Genomic DNA, 14,888 nt, shown 5'->3' with positions numbered 1-14,888 from the left:
ATCCCCGCTGATCTGCTGCCTTTCTGGTGTGGTACACCGTCCAAATAAGAAGGGCTTTGCGAGCGGCAACCTCGCGTATCTACCGAGGCGCAGGCCAATCCTCTTTCCCTGGCACTCCATCGACGGGTCCCCTGCCTTCGGGCACCACACACACACACGTCGCATGTTGTGTTTTGCGTGTGTTCAGTCACTGGATGCGTTGCGGGAGGTGACACTGCTTTGTGGAAGGGTAAGCTGTTTGTCAGCCCCTCCAGCGTCACGAGGAATTAAGTGGCTTGGCTGCAGGCATCTGTGTTCCAGCAGCTCTGCCGAAGTGTGTTTTTCGACAATTCGGATCGGCGAACCCTTGCGGAAAAGTTTTATTAGAAGACTATTTCTGCCGTGTTTTATATTTCGTGGTGGATCCTTGAGGTACGGCCACACGCGGAAGAACGAGTCTGCACCTTGCCTAAGTCCCTTCCGTTTCTCGCTGTGCATTCTTCTTCGAGGCCTCCTCCGTTTCAATTCATATACTTGACTCCCCTTTTGATTTACTTGCAGTGCGCGGAGGGTGCCCTCTTGTGCAACGATTCACCTCCCTAACGATGCCCCAACGAGATAGTTGAGTGCTAGACTGTTTGTTGCGAGATTTGCTCGTGCCTAAAGCAGTTTTACATCCGGCACGGCGCATCTGCTATACTTCGCTTCATCTGCCAGAAGTGCGAACGTCCGGCTCACAGCGCGTCAACTGTCATTTCAGCCGGTCTCCCGCTCCCCGTCCTTGCGGTCCTTTGCTGCGTCAGCAATCCTGTCAGCAATGCCCCTCTGTGCCTCACACGGCTCACAAATGCCGTCTCCGAGCACTCTCCTCGTTAGATCCTGACGTATTGGAGGTGGTGCGCGGACAGCTCGTACAGATCCCCTGACATTATTTTGCTGGTACGTGTTCTCTGCTTAGCGTGATTTACTGGTGCTGGCCCTGTTTTTTTTGTTCACCGGTGGCAAGTCACATTTCGCTGAGTGCCTGAGAATGGTTGATGGGCGCAGCGCTGCGCGTTAATGAGGAAACCATAGTACGCCACTCCGAAAGGAGGCGAGCCCTACAGCTTCCCACGGGTAGCAGGATCTCTATAGTCCTGTCGTTGCATTGGTTGAAGGACGTGTGTAGCTCGGTTTTTCGTCTCCGTGCCGTTAGCCGTCCCACACAGAAGCGTGCGCGATCGCCGCACCTTTCACATAAGGGAGGCCATCCCGGCGTGTGGATGCTCCACCGCGGCCTTTTCATGCTCGAGTTTCCCGGGGTTTTCGCACGATGCCGAAAGCACCTGCGACGGTCCAGTCCCCTCCGGGAGGGACTGCCGGTTGGACGGCTTCCGGCGGCTTCGAAGCCCCAAGCGCCCGCAGCGGTGCCAGAAACGGCAGCCGGAGCAAGGCAGACGCCGGGAAAGGGGTGAATGCAGCGACGGGTTCTTTCCGTGCAACGGCTCGCAGAGGCCTGAAGAAGTCTGCTGCGCATGCAGGCAGCCGGCCACGCGGTGAGGAGGCCACCGGGGCGCTCCCCAAGAGCGACTTGAGTGCCTCGGGCAAGTGGAAGGATTCGCCCCCGCGCCCCTCGCGGAAAGACAGCTCCGGTAGCTGTGGAATGTCGACGTCCTGCGGCGCTTCGGAGGACGCCGACTCCTCGTTGTTGTCCCCCTCCGCATTCCCGCCGCTTGGTGTCGCTGTTCACCCCTCTGGGTTGAACTCGAGTAACGACGCGCAGCTCTGCAGCGGTCTCGCGTTTCCAGAGGCTCCGAGCAGGAAGGCCACGCAGAGACAGTCGTCCCCCGCCCGGACGTGGTCGCCGCCGCCTCCCCCGCCCCCGCTGCGGGCCCCAGGTGTGGAGGATCAGAGTGGCAAGGGTCTCTCTTCCTACCCTCGCGAGACCGGTCTCTCTTCCTACCCTCGCGAGACCGAAGCTGCGGGTGCCCCGGAGGCCGCATACGCAGATGCGATCCCGGGGGTGCCGCCACTCGCAGGTCTTAGCTCTTGGCAGCGCTGCCGCGAATCGGCGTTGCCATCTGGTGTCTTCTCCCGGTCCGCGCCGCCTGCGCCATCCGTGGATAACAGCGCGGGCTTGACTGGCGACGCGGCTGCAATCAAGGCAGAGTCAGTGACTCTGCAGCCCACGATTTTGGCCGACCGCAGGAGCGCCTTCGTGAAGACCCAGATGTGCCAGCACGTGACCGCCGGGCGCTGTCGAATGGGGGAGCAGTGCCGCTACGCCCACTCAGTCGAGGAGCTGCGACCCGCGCCGCAGCTGGACAAAACGATGATTTGTGCGAGCGTCAAAGCCGGCAAAGTCTGCCCGAGAGGTCGGTGGAGTGGGTCCGATGACGGTGTTTCAGCCGGATATCGTCTTGCCTCTCGTCCCTGATCGGCGCCGAACCTCTTTTGCCTCTTGACGTGTTGTATAGCTTGTATCTAGAAAAGGCTTTCAGTGACGGCGCTCCGCCTGCTGGCGCCGTACCTGGGCTATCAACTGTGCGGCAGTGACAAGCAGTCGCTCGGCAACTCGGCAACTACGACGTCGCATTCCACTTTCTAACCGGAATTTGGTCTTTGCGCAAGCGTCTCCCAGCCTAGTAGAGCATTTGTGACACAACAGCTGGTCCGGAGCCTCGTAATAAGAAGAACTGCTGACCGTTTGTTTTCATGGGTGCAGGCTGCAACGTGGCGCGTGTGAGATTGACATTATCGTCTGCCCTGCGACCTCGCCTGCGTTGCGTGCCCCACTCGTGGCTCTCGAACGTCTGTCGGCAGACGCAGGAAGTCTGTCGGGAGACGCGGACCCTTCTAAAGTGTCCCCTTGCGTTCGGAGATGCGTGCTTGCAGGTGCGGCGTGCACATTTGCACATTCTCGCGGCGAGCTGCGTCAGACAATCGACCATTACAAGACCAACATGTGCCGCAACTGGCTTCAGGGTCGTTGCTCGAAGCCAAACACGTGCAATCATGCTCATGGGGAGCAGGAGCTGTCTTTTTACCGCCGTCTCGCAGCCACGAGGGGCTGTCGCAATTTCAGCAAAGAGCAGCACCACATGCATCTGGCGCCGCTGAGCGCTGCAGGATCGGGAAGCGGCGCGCTTCCAGCGCCGCCGAATATGGGCGTCTCTGGAACGGCTAACGCCCAGGGTGAACGCGCGTTTGGCGCTGGAACGGGGCCCGCGGCAGCCCACCACCACGTTGGCATGCCTCTTCCAGCGGCCGTCGCGGGCCCCGGAGGCTCGCCCGCCCGAGCTGTGTATGAAGGGATCGGCGTCTCGCAGTTGAGTGAGAGGACGGCGCGCGTTCCTTTCACGGTGTGCCCCGGGCACTCGTACGACGATATCTGCCTGCGCGGCAGAGTGCCGGCGCGTGGCCGCAGCAGCAGCGCCCACGAGCTGGTCCGCGGGGGGCAGAAAGAGGCCTCGAGTGTTTTAGGTGGAGGGAGCCAGAGCGAAGTTTCCGCCTCGTTGGGGCGTAGAGACGGGTGCCCCAGGACGCCTGAGAGCGGCACAGGAAGGCCTGCCGGCGGTCGCCGTCCGCCGCAGATTCTGTCCAGCGCGCCGTTCGAGCCGTGCGGAGGGGGTCAGGCGCAGACCAGAGCGCTTGCGTCTGGTTGCGCGGCAGACTCGGGCACAAACCTCGAGCACCACCGTGAGCTGGGCACTCTCTTGCAGGACTGGGGAAGGCCGCTGCCTCATCTGGAGGACATTCTGCTCGGAGACAAACGCGGGCGACGGGCGAGCGAAGGCGAAAGCGGTTTGCTGCCCCCCACGCTCCAGGAGACTGAGCAGCTAGCCGCTTCGCCCGCTGGCCAAGTTGCAGCGCGCGGCTCTGCGACGACGGAGGGAAGCGGGTTGCATCTTCCGACGCCTGGCGCCGATTTGCTCGCCTCCCCTTCCATGACGCCTGCCTCTCCTGTCGGCTCTCCGTGCGGCAGCAGTGCAAGCTGCCACTCACTCCGAAGTTCCTCGAGCCCCACGACAGCACCGTCGTCGCCACTTGCGGGTCCCCAACAGCGAGAGGAAGGCGCACGTGTGGCGGGGAAACGGACAGACAGGCGCAACGTGAGTGTGATCGCGAAAAAGGGCGCCTGTCGTGATGGCGAAGCGTGTTCCAGCAGCGGGCAACGGCACGGCGGATCGTCGGATGAGGAATTGCCGGGTAACGCAGCCTCTGCATGCACGCGGGCGTCCGCGGAGGGCTGTCAGTTCAGCCGTGGCACTTCGGCAAAGATGTCGCGGGATTGCGGCACGAACAGCCGTGGAAGCTTCTACAGTGTCAATGCTTGCACCGATGCCTCTCCATGGGCCGACGCCAGGACGGGCGGCTCGAGTGTCATGGCCTCCTCAGACTCTCTCGAGGCAGTGGCTGCGGCAGCGGGGCTGTTGGACAAGCGGCAACGCGCTGAATTGCAGAAGCACGTGGAGCGCCTCCGCTGGCTGCAGCAGCAGAGCACGCAGGCGGGCAAATTCTTTTTGGAGGGGGCCAAAGGCGTGTGGGCGTACACCGCGAGCGAGGACGGCAACGGGGGGCAGGCTAGCGATAGGTTGAGGCATGCGGGCAGCGCACCGTCCAGCTGCGGGGGCCCTTCTGCGAAGTCTCTCGGCGGTGTGAGAGGTGGATCTGCACAGATCCAGTCTGCGTCAGCGATTGAACAGGGAGTCAGCTCCCTGACAGAATTGGTTGCGTTTCTTCGCAGCGAAGCCATGCGCAGCGACGAGCCCAAGTCGCCTTCCCAGAGCGCGGCCGGGGCTTTCGCGCCGGCGGAGCGTCGCCTTCGAGACGGCTTGGACAGCGTGTGGGGTGGCAGTGGGTCGTACCTTCAAACGCAACTTGTGCGCGAGGCGCAAAAGTCTGCCTTGGAGCCCTTTCAGTTCTCTTGTGGGAAATCCAGGTCGCCAGAGGAGAAACGAGATGAAGACAACGAGTGGGAAGAGCTCATGAAAAGTCTCCTCGAAGATGCTGAGGGTCTGACGCTCGCGCCCTGCAGAGAATCCCCTGGCGCGCAATCGACTCTGATCTTTGCTGGCACGCAGTGAGGATGGATCTGGCATTGAGGACAGCATTTTTTTTGTCAAGAGTGCGTCTCCCGCGAAGAGGCGGCACTGAGGAAAGCAGCTGAAGGGAGTCTTGAGCGGCATCATGACTTGCCTTGAGTGGGCGGTGGGAGGTTGAATCAAGGTGCACATTAGCACGCTCTGCATAGTTTTCTTGTTAGGTACTGCATGTTGCGTTTTTTCACGTTTCGTTTTTTCACGTTTCGTTTTTTCATGTTTCGTTTTTTTCGTGCTCCGTTTTTTCGTGGGCTCAGTCATAAGCTGAGCCTAGGGCAGCGCGTTTTTCCGAAACAAGATGAAGGCCTTCGGCTGACTGTGTCTACTGCGTCGGCGTGTTTTTTCTTCGTAATTGGCAGGTAGATGGAGGGCACTGAATCTCGCAGCTAGTCCCGCGAAACGGGCCCCGGGTGTTCATCGTTTCTCAATGTGCTGCGATGTGCAAGTTTCGTTTTTATCAATCTCGCGTAGATGCGTGCGTCGTCGGGAGATGCTTTCCACGCCCTGCACCCCGCGCTGCGGCTGTAGAGTTGCTGCCGGCGGCCTGAGTGCTTCATCTGTGCAGGTGTCTCGTTAAAGCGGGAGCGACTTGCTTCCCTGACACTGCAGAGACGGCAGAGCCAAATGACACAGTGAGTCTGCTGGGGCACGGCTTGCGGATACGCTGGCGCTTCACCTGTCGGATCTCAACAGGCACTCGCGTCTCTAAATACGGACGACACGCTTCTGAAAGCGACATTGTGACTTCCTTTTTTGGTGCAACAAATGCATCTTGGTAGGACGTGTAGGTTGCGCATGCGTGCCTGGGTGCTTCACACAAATAATTTGTCTTCCCAGATTGCAACATCTGCAGGTTTTGAAAAAACTTGCATCTTTTCTGCCCTACGCGACCTGGGCTGTAGCTCTGCCGCGAGCCGGGAATGGTGCGCTTGACGCCGCGTCAACTGGCGGGGGTCAAATTCCAAAAACTGCCTCGATACGGGGCTTCGTCATGCAGCTACAAGAGATACTGCTGCACCAATCTGCACAGCAAATCCGCGCCGACAGCACGGGGGTGCGCACAGAAGTAACTCGTATCTGTCTACAAGTATACATTGCAACGTGTTCCCACGTTGTGCCATAACTGCCAGGAAACCGGGGTCCGGCAGCGCTGACTCCGTTTGTCAAATGCTTGGTGACATGAGTCCCCTGCTGAGCGACTGGAACTTCTTCTCCGACTTCAGGAGCCTGGGGAGAAGGGTAAGGAAGAACTGTCATATGTGAGGCTGCAGAGGATCTCTGTCTGCTTTGTTAAAATGGAAAATCTCTCCAAGTATACAGTGCCTTAGTCGCCCGTGGGCAGAGATAGGAACTCTGTGTAGCGAAGTGAAAAGGCTTGTGTCAACACTGGAGTTGCCGTTGCATTAGCAGAAATGCGTCATGCAACGGGGGGGCCCTGATACCAGTTAGACGGGATTGGGCGCACGCCGCTGAGAAGTACGACGCGCTGCCAAGCACATTCGTCGAAGAGTTTTGTCCGCACAACCGCTGTCGATGAGCGGAAGTGGCTATATATATATATATATTTATATATATATATATATATATATATATATATATATATATATATATATATATATATATATATATATATATATATAAGCGGGTGTGGTTAAAGTTGTGTGCGGCTACATGTGGTTCTGCAAGTCGTTCAACAGTGCGTGAAGAGGAAGGCACCCTTACGCGCGCTCTGGCTACCGCCACACACGCTGGATACGGGCGCGGGCGTGTAGCATTCTTAGTCGCATGTCGCATTATTTTTATTAAAGATAAAATGCCAATGAAAGTGGACAAAACTTTTGGAGCGAAGCTTCGCAAGACTCTGCGCTTACTGTTTTGGCGGGTGTTTGTCCTAAGTTATTAGCCACTTTCACTTTTTAAACTAAACAACGTAACATAGAGTTGCTACCTACAACATATTAGTTCCATGGGTATATACGTGTTTTCCGTGAAACCGGACCCTCACAGAACCCACCTAACGGGCTCGTGAGGCCGCCAATGCTACCGAGGTCCGCATCGGGGACAGTTTAGGGTTTGAGAGTTTTTTTAACGGTGAAAAAAGGAAGCGCGCGTGCGAGACAAATCAGTCGAGTGCAACAGAATCGAGAAGAGGGACTCTTCAAAGAACGCTTCCGAAAAACTCTTCCCTTGACAGACCTGGCAACCTCCCCCCACTCCTCGTGAACCGCAGATAATCAACAACACACCGCTCTGCTCTCCGCCCCCCTCCCCCCCGCCCGCCCTCCTCCTCCTCCCTCTTTCCATCACGCCGCGTTCGCCAGTCCGTCCTCGCCATTCCGTATCTCGTTCTTGCCCTCTTTCCGGCGCCGTCCTTTTGGGATTCTCTCCTCATCACGTTCGCCTTCCCTCGTCCAACCGTTTCCTTATTCCTCCTTCATTCCCGATACGCCTTCCCCATCCAACGGCGCGACCACGCCCCCCCTCCCCCCCTGTCCAAGCTCCACTAGCCCGGCGCGTGGGTTTGTTGGCAGTTTGCCGGCTGTAGGACCCCTTGCACGCCAGACAGCGCTTTCCGCCGAGGGCGACCTCTGTGCATTGGCGCATCTCGGGTTTCATACCGCTTTTTTAGTCTTATTTGCCTTCAGGGTGGGGGGTTCAAGTCCTCTTGAGTCCGTGTCGCTTTGACGGGCGTCTACTTCCAAGACTGCAGGTCCATGCCGCCTGACCGCACTGTGCAGTCCCTACCGCTACGAGCGTATGCCTATAGCGAAGGCTCGAGACACTTGGATTCATGGCAAAGGCTCGAAACATCTTGACGACCCCCAGTCGCCATCAGGGGCGGTGGTTAGGGTTTAGAGAGAGGACTCAAACTTTGTGCGCCCGTTCAGCGCGCGGCCACAGCCGCGAGACGCCCTCGCTTCGGGGCGTGCGCCGCTCCTCTTGCCCCCTACGATCGCCACTCGCCCGTACTTCACCGATCGTCGCCTCTCCCGACGCTCCCGCGACCGCGCCCCCCGCTCTCGCCTCGCACTGGGCTCCCTCCGCGGCCGCCGCGGCCTCCGCGTCGCGACGCGCCTGGAGAGCTGCCGCGGTGGTGCAGGTCTCTGAGTGGCAGCAGAGAAAGAGCCAATAGAGCGCCGAGGTGAGGAGAGAGGCCTCTGAATGCGGAGGAGGAAACGGGTCCGCTTAAGACTACTATTACCGCTATAAATCTCGCGCGCACGCCATGCCCCCCTCGGCCTCTCGGCACCGAGTGAAAACAGCTACGTTCCTGCCCCCCTCCCAAGCCTGTCAGAGTCTCTCTCTCCGTCGCCCCTTCCTTCCTCACTACGAACAAGCAAGAGCTCGATCTACCGCGCAGTTGAACTCTGAGACGCTTCCTGGCCTTTCCCCTCTTCTGCCGCCAGCTCAGGATTCTACTCGGTGCAGCTACAGGAACCCTCGCCCCCTTGTTGCCTCGGAACGCTCACCTTTTGTCGCCTCGATCTCTTCCGCCTCTTTCGCGACTGCGATCTCGGCTTCGGCTCCTCCGACCCCCGTCTCGCCGGCCCCCGCCTCTGGCGCCGGCAGCAAGCGCGGCGGCCTCCATGGCGGCGGCGAAGTCCCCGAGACCCCCGGGGGGCACAAGCACCCCGCCGGCGGCCGGGTGGTGGGGTGGAACTCCGAAGGGGTGCGGGGCGAGGCCCGCAGGGGGTGGCAGGAAGGAACCTGGATGGGGCGGCGGAGCCAAGTGCGGGACACCAGGGTGCGGATGCGGGGGCGGTAGGCCCAAGGGATGGGGACCTGCGAGAGGGTTTAGGTGGGGCGGAGGCCCGGAAACGTGGTGCGGGGCGGGATGATGCGCCAGCAGGGCTGCTGCAGCTGCGCCGCGGGGAGCGGCCCCCGGCGGCGGCAAGTGCGCGAGAGGCGGCGGCGCCCGATGGGCAGCGATCGGCGCAGCCGCGCTGCTGGGGGGCGGAGACGCGAGGGGCGGCAGACCCACAGGGTGGTGCGGGTGGTGCGCGAGCGGCGGGGCCCCCAGGGGCGGCGGAAGAGCGCCGCCCGGAGGGATCGCTCCTGCAGCGGGCATCGGAGCGGCCCCAACGACAGCGAGCTGGCTGCCGGGTGGGGGCAAGGCGCCCGCGGGGTGCGATGTCGGGTGAGTCATCGCGGGCGCGGCCAGGTGCGGCGGAGGGCCACTGAGGAGACACGACGCAGGCAGCGCCGCCGCGGCTCCAGCGGCGGGCGCGGGCCCGGGCAGTCCCCCCGCCCCCGCGGCCAGCGCGGCTTGCGACCTGGCGGCGCCGCCGGGAGATCCTGCGGCGGTGACCGCGGCTGCCGCCGCTGCAGAGGGCGCACTGAGGGCCGCATTCGCAGTGGGCACCCCGGCAGCGAGCGCAGGGGCTCCAGGCGCCCCTCCCCGCGCCGCTGGGCTGTGTGAGGGTGAAGAGCCCAGCCACGCGGGCGGGCGCTCGGTGACGCCCAAGTAGGTCAGCGAGCCGTCGCCCTGCTGCTCGTACTGGTGGCGGCGGAAGGTCGCCGTCAGCGGCGGCGGCAAGTGCTTCATTTGGCAAAACGCGACGAACTGCTCGCAGACGGACTGCAGGAGGTCCTCCGCCATGCTGAGGGCCTGAAAAGAAGGCCGGGCAGCCCCACAGATAGAAAAAGCGGAAACATGCATCTTCAGAGAACAAAGGACAGAGAACAGGATGCACACATACAAGCGTACATACATAAAGCATACCTGCACAGATTCAAACACTACCCCCTGTAGCCCCTACCCCGGCCCCCCTCCCCCCCCCCCCCCCCCCCCCCCCCCCCCCCCCCCCCCCCCCCCCCCACCCGCAAACGACTACGTGCGCAGGGATTATGGGAAGTCGCGGCGGAGAGATGCCGGCTAGAGAGAGGTCGAGGCGAATGGAGAGGACGCGACGCCACACACACGGTGCGAGTTTTTCCGGACAGGAAAAAGACAAAAACTGCCTCTATATGAATGTTGGTTTTTCATATCTACGCTGGACACCACTATACTTCATGCACTAAACATGATGGCTATGTAAATAGTGTGGACGCGAAAAAGCTCACCTTTTCATACGCTTCGGGATCGTCCGACGAAAGCGAGAGATGCAGGCGCTCGGCGACGGGAGCCTCATTGACGGCTTTGCCTAAAAATGAGAAAAAGTCTCGGGTTTCTCTGCTCAACGACAGCACTGCTAGGACGCAGGAAGCATTTCGAGAGCGGGGGTAATGCCTCTCGCAGGCCTCCCCCGAGACTCCTCACTGCGCCACCACCCGCAGGCTCACCGCCCGAAGGCTCACCGCGGCGGCCCCCAAACCTCATCTGGCCTCCAGTTTTCTTTCATTAGGCGTCCCGGGCGCGCGGCTCTCGGCGGGATCTCTTCTCTGGAGCCTACCTTTGATGGACAAGTCGACTTTGTGCTGCGTCTGATCCATGATGTAGCTGATATTCCCGTTGTGGTCGCCGAGCAGCGCCCGCGTGACGTCGAATCCCGGCTCGTAGGTGAACAGATCCACGAGTTCGAGGCGGCAGACTTTCTTGCGTCTGTCGCTGCCGGGTTTCCGCCCGCCCTCGCCCCGCTCCCGCTCGTCCCGGCTCCGCCCCCCCGCCGAGGGCGTGTCCCCTCCGCCGCGGTCGCCGCCGAAGCGCGCCTCCGAACCTCCCGCCCCCCCCTCACCGCTATCGCGCCGCGCGGCGGGCTCGTCTCTCCGCCGGCCCGCGAACGGCGAGTCGGCGGCGCCCGCCTTCGCCGACGCGCCTGGGGGATCCGCTGCAGACGCCGGCAGCAGATCTTCCAGGGGCGTGCCGCGCGCGGTCAGTGGCGCGACGCGCAGGACGCCCAACCCCGGCAGGAAGGTCTCGTTCAGCTCTTGAACGCACACGCCCACGGCTGAGGCTGGGGCAATCTGCACCTCCGCGGCCGCGCGCCTCCGTGACAAAGAAACCTGAAAAAAAGGCACCCCGATGGAGGGGCTTGGGGGGTTTTATTCTACATCCGAGAACGGCTGATTCGCACGTGCACTCCTGCCCTCCAAGCTCGGCGCCGCCAGCGGCTCTGCTCCCTCTCGACAGGTCTAGCTCTCCACGCCTTCAGGCGCGCGTCCTCGACGTGTCACAGCGGTGAACAGAGACAAATCACCACGCTCGCGAAGCTGCCTAGGTGTCTTCAGTGCCTCTCCCTCACCCCATACACAAATAAATACATAAATGTATATAAACAGGTCGACTGGGATTCTTTTGCTGCAGTCCTTGTCGCCGTGGACGCCTGCGGGAGCTTTCTCCCTTACCTGTTTGACGGTCCCGAAGACAGAGAGAAAGTTCCGGACGTCCTCAGGCACGAGACTGAAGGCGGCAGCAGGGTAGTCCACGAACACGACCATTCTGCCGCTTTTCCCGTCGTCTTCGTCGCGATTTCTCGCCCCTCCCGCGCCTCCGCCCCCGGCCTCTGCAAAGAAGGCGCTCGCGCCCTCGCCGCGGTCGCCGCGCCCGTCGCCTCGCGGCCCGCTGCTGCCGTTGGGCCGAGGCCCGCCCGCCGCCGGCGCGTAGGAGCCTCCGGCGAACAAATGCTGCAGCTTCGAGATCTCCTCCTGCGCAGCACGGACGGCGTCTTCTCCCGCCCGCGCGTCGCCCTTCCCGCGGAACTGGCTCCTCGCGACCCCGCCGCCGAGGCCCTTGTGCGCCTCCGCCCCGTCCGCGGCCCCCAGGCCCCTGCCGGAGCCCGCAGCCGGCGACGCGCCCCCCTCGGCGCCCGCGGCAGGCGGGTACGCGCCGTAGAGCGCGCGGCCCGCGAATTCTGCCCCGTTCGGGGCCTGCTGGCCCGCAGCAGGCAGCGGCGCTGCAGCTGCGGGCGGGTAGAAGCTGCTCGCGCCCTGCGGCGCTCCACCGAGGAGACCCGCGCCCCCCGGGCCGCCCTGCGGCGGGAAGAACGGCGGGTACGCCGCGCCGGGCTGAGGAGCCTGCTGCTGGCCTGCGAAAAGCATCTGCAGCTGCTGGAGCTGCTGTGAAGGGTCGCCCTCGGCCCCAGGGGCGCCCGTGCGGCCGTCAGGCCCCGCCGCCAAGCCTGACGGCGGCGCATACATTGAACCGACGAAGGAGGGAAGAGAAATTGAGGAAAAGCAACGGAGTCAACGCAGGAGAGACCGCGGGGGGCGACAAAAGGCGCATGCGTCTGGATCACGGCACATAAAGAGCGGGCGGTAGCTCGGCGCCTTCACACGCACACATCGGCTTTCGGTGGAGATACAGACAGGTTGAGCAGAGAGACTGCATGCGCTAGAATGGCCTTCAATTCTTCTCAACCTCTCTCTCGAGGCTCTTCAGCGTCGGCTCCCTCCTGAGAGAGTCGAAAAAGGTAAGTGAGAGAGAACGGGTTCGGCGGCCGGGTTTGTTGTCCCCGTCAGCGAAAAGATGGAAGGGGCGAGGTGTCAAACGCAGAGGAGACCGAAAGCGAGCGAAAAAAGTCGGCGGAAAAGAAGAAGCTCGCAGCGATTCGCGGGACGGCGCACGGCGAAGGCGCAGAGATAAAAAGAAGCTGAGATGGAAGAAAGGATGGACAGAAAAGAAGCTGGCTTTGCAAGCTGCTTTGACAGTCGCACGACGTGTCGTCTCCGCTGCGTTAGAGCGCCGCAAAGCCAGCAGAGAGGAGGGCGAAGCAGCAAGCGAAAAACCAGGAGGAAGAGAGACTGTGGAAGTCGAACGGGCTCACGGGTGGAAGGAGGGAAGGCCGACCGACGGAGTGTCGCGAATGCAGCCTGACCGCTGAGAAGGGAAGGCGGAAAGACAGCGCGGCAACCTCTCTGGCGGTGGAGCGCTGAAAAACCTGGTACGAATCAGGGCGAGGGAGCAGAAAACTGAGCGCCCGCGTCGCTGCGTAAGAAGAAACGGTAACGAGAAGACGAGGAGGCGCGAATCACTGGGAGACGGAATAGAAGCAGAGAAAACAAGATATGGCGGTTAAAGGAACGAAAAACGGGCTGCGTAGACTTCAGAAGACACACAATGAACAACTGGTTGGGAAACTTTCTCGTGTAGATACGGCACACACGCCTTTTCTCTCCCGTAATTTCAGAGATCTCCATACCGAATGCGAACTCGTAGCACTAACTCTGCTTCTTCGCCCATCTCCCCTATAAGCCGGCTGAAAATAAAAAAGCTCATCGCTGCATGCTTGCCCCCAGTGTCTGCCCGCGACGTCGACCGCCTTGTCTCGTTTTTTAGCGCCGTTTCGCCTCATTCCTCCCCCTTCCTTCCCCCCATGCTAACTTTGTTTGCCTTTCTCTTTATGATTCAACGGACAACCTGCGGCCTGCATCTTCCTTCGTGATCTGCCCTCTCAATTCCGGGACCCGCCCAGCAGCGTGGTCGGGCGGGATGAGCCTGGAACCCGCAGGGCGAGATTTTGCCTCACGGAACAGAGTTGAAAAGCCAACTTCTCCGCAGAAGAAGCGACATGCGGCCGCCTGTCTGCGGTGTGTCGACTGCGCTGGAAGAGCCGCGAAAATCAGCCGGCCTCAACAATTCAGCGCCACGCAGTCACTTTGAAGCGTATTCGGCAGATGCCGGAACTCTCTCAGATCTGTTCTGAAAAAGAAGGGGGGACAAAACGGGTTGGGAGTTTCGGAATCGGGGAACAAGTGGCGCTGGCGTCGCGTCAACGAAAGGTATGCTGAGTTACGAATCAGCCAAGCTCGTATACGCGCACATCCATAGTCGCTCGCGCATTATATATATATATATATATATATATATATATATATATATATATATAGGTCCATGCAAGTACATCTATAAATAGATATATATTCCGCTTGTTTGCGCATATTCGGGCATGCTCGCACGCCAGGAACTCTGGCGCATAACATGCCTGCAAGGATATAGGCTGGCCTTGTCCATAGCAAACGATCTGCAGATGTATATAAATATATGTATACATACACATATATATGCAAACATGTAGGCCACAAGGCAGGCCAGTTCCGTTGTGTCCGCGTCTCGACGCTTGAATGCTACAAAATACACCGGCGTCTGATCCGGATCCCGACTTTCGTGCAGCGTAACGCATAAAAGCTCAATGCCGCAAGAGAAGCGCTTCCCCTAGCTTACCGAATTCCAATCGTGAAGAGCAGAGATGACAGTTCCATTACTCCTGTCACTCTGGAACTAAAAGTCTAAGCGAAGATACCAACATTTTCTCAGTTTGACGTATAAAAAGCAGCTTCCAGGAAGTGCATATTCCCTGCCATCCAGCGCTAGGCTCCCCGCGACGTTTTGGTCGCGGCGCATACAGCATCAAGCCGGAAATAATGTGTCTCCGCCGCGATGAAGCATCGAACTGTGACGGAATGTCAACCTGAGTCAGCACTGCCGACTACATTCAGCAGAGTGAGCAAGCGAAAGTGCTTTTCCGGTATCGCCCGCGAAGGCGATTGAATACATCCTGAGAGGACACTACTCGTCACAGTGAAGAGGCACACCACAGAAAGCCTAGCGCCGCGAGGGTGATGTCCACGCCGCAGCTGCGTGATTTCGCAAACAGGCATGCGGTCTCTTTCTTTGCCCTGCCGGGTGTGGCGTTTCAAATTAGCTACATCGCCAAAAAAGGTACATTGACAGCCCTACTGCTGACAGCCTGCAGCGCGGCGAAGTGCGGGCTTCCAATTATATATATATATATATGTATACGTGAATATATGAATATATATATGTATTTCTATATGCTACATACATGTGTATATATATGCATCACGATGACCTTGCTCTCACGTATGTGCATATCTGGCTTTCTTGCAATCCCTGTTGCCTTTCCTGCGGAAACAACTGAAAGGCGATTT

At 60.1% G+C, this 14,888-nt stretch overlaps 2 protein-coding genes across 2 annotated transcripts; one reads left to right on the top strand and one right to left on the bottom strand.

Moving 5' to 3' along the window:
* Positions 1-1,291: 1,291 nt before the first annotated feature.
* BESB_060300 (zinc finger (CCCH type) motif-containing protein) lies at positions 1,292-5,045 on the top strand (the record flags this gene model as incomplete). Its single annotated transcript, XM_029364444.1, has 2 exons — positions 1,292-2,333; positions 2,854-5,045. The coding sequence occupies 2 exons, from the start codon at positions 1,292-1,294 to the stop codon at positions 5,043-5,045; spliced, it is 3,234 nt and encodes a 1,077-aa protein (XP_029219152.1).
* Positions 5,046-7,925: 2,880 nt separating this feature from the next.
* On the bottom strand, positions 7,926-12,137 carry BESB_060290 (uncharacterized protein; the record flags this gene model as incomplete). The annotated part of the gene is made up of 5 exons (XM_029364443.1): positions 7,926-8,164; positions 8,595-9,669; positions 10,125-10,204; positions 10,454-11,003; positions 11,346-12,137. The coding sequence occupies 5 exons, from the start codon at positions 12,135-12,137 to the stop codon at positions 7,926-7,928; spliced, it is 2,736 nt and encodes a 911-aa protein (XP_029219151.1).
* Positions 12,138-14,888: the final 2,751 nt, after the last annotated feature.

The sequence above is a fragment of the Besnoitia besnoiti genome, chromosome V (genome assembly GCF_002563875.1).
Source record: "Besnoitia besnoiti strain Bb-Ger1 chromosome V, whole genome shotgun sequence".
In the NCBI taxonomy this organism is placed as follows: Eukaryota; Apicomplexa; class Conoidasida; order Eucoccidiorida; family Sarcocystidae; genus Besnoitia; species Besnoitia besnoiti.
The sequence above is the reverse complement of the archived record's forward strand: the minus strand, read 5'-3'. Positions and strand labels throughout refer to the sequence as shown.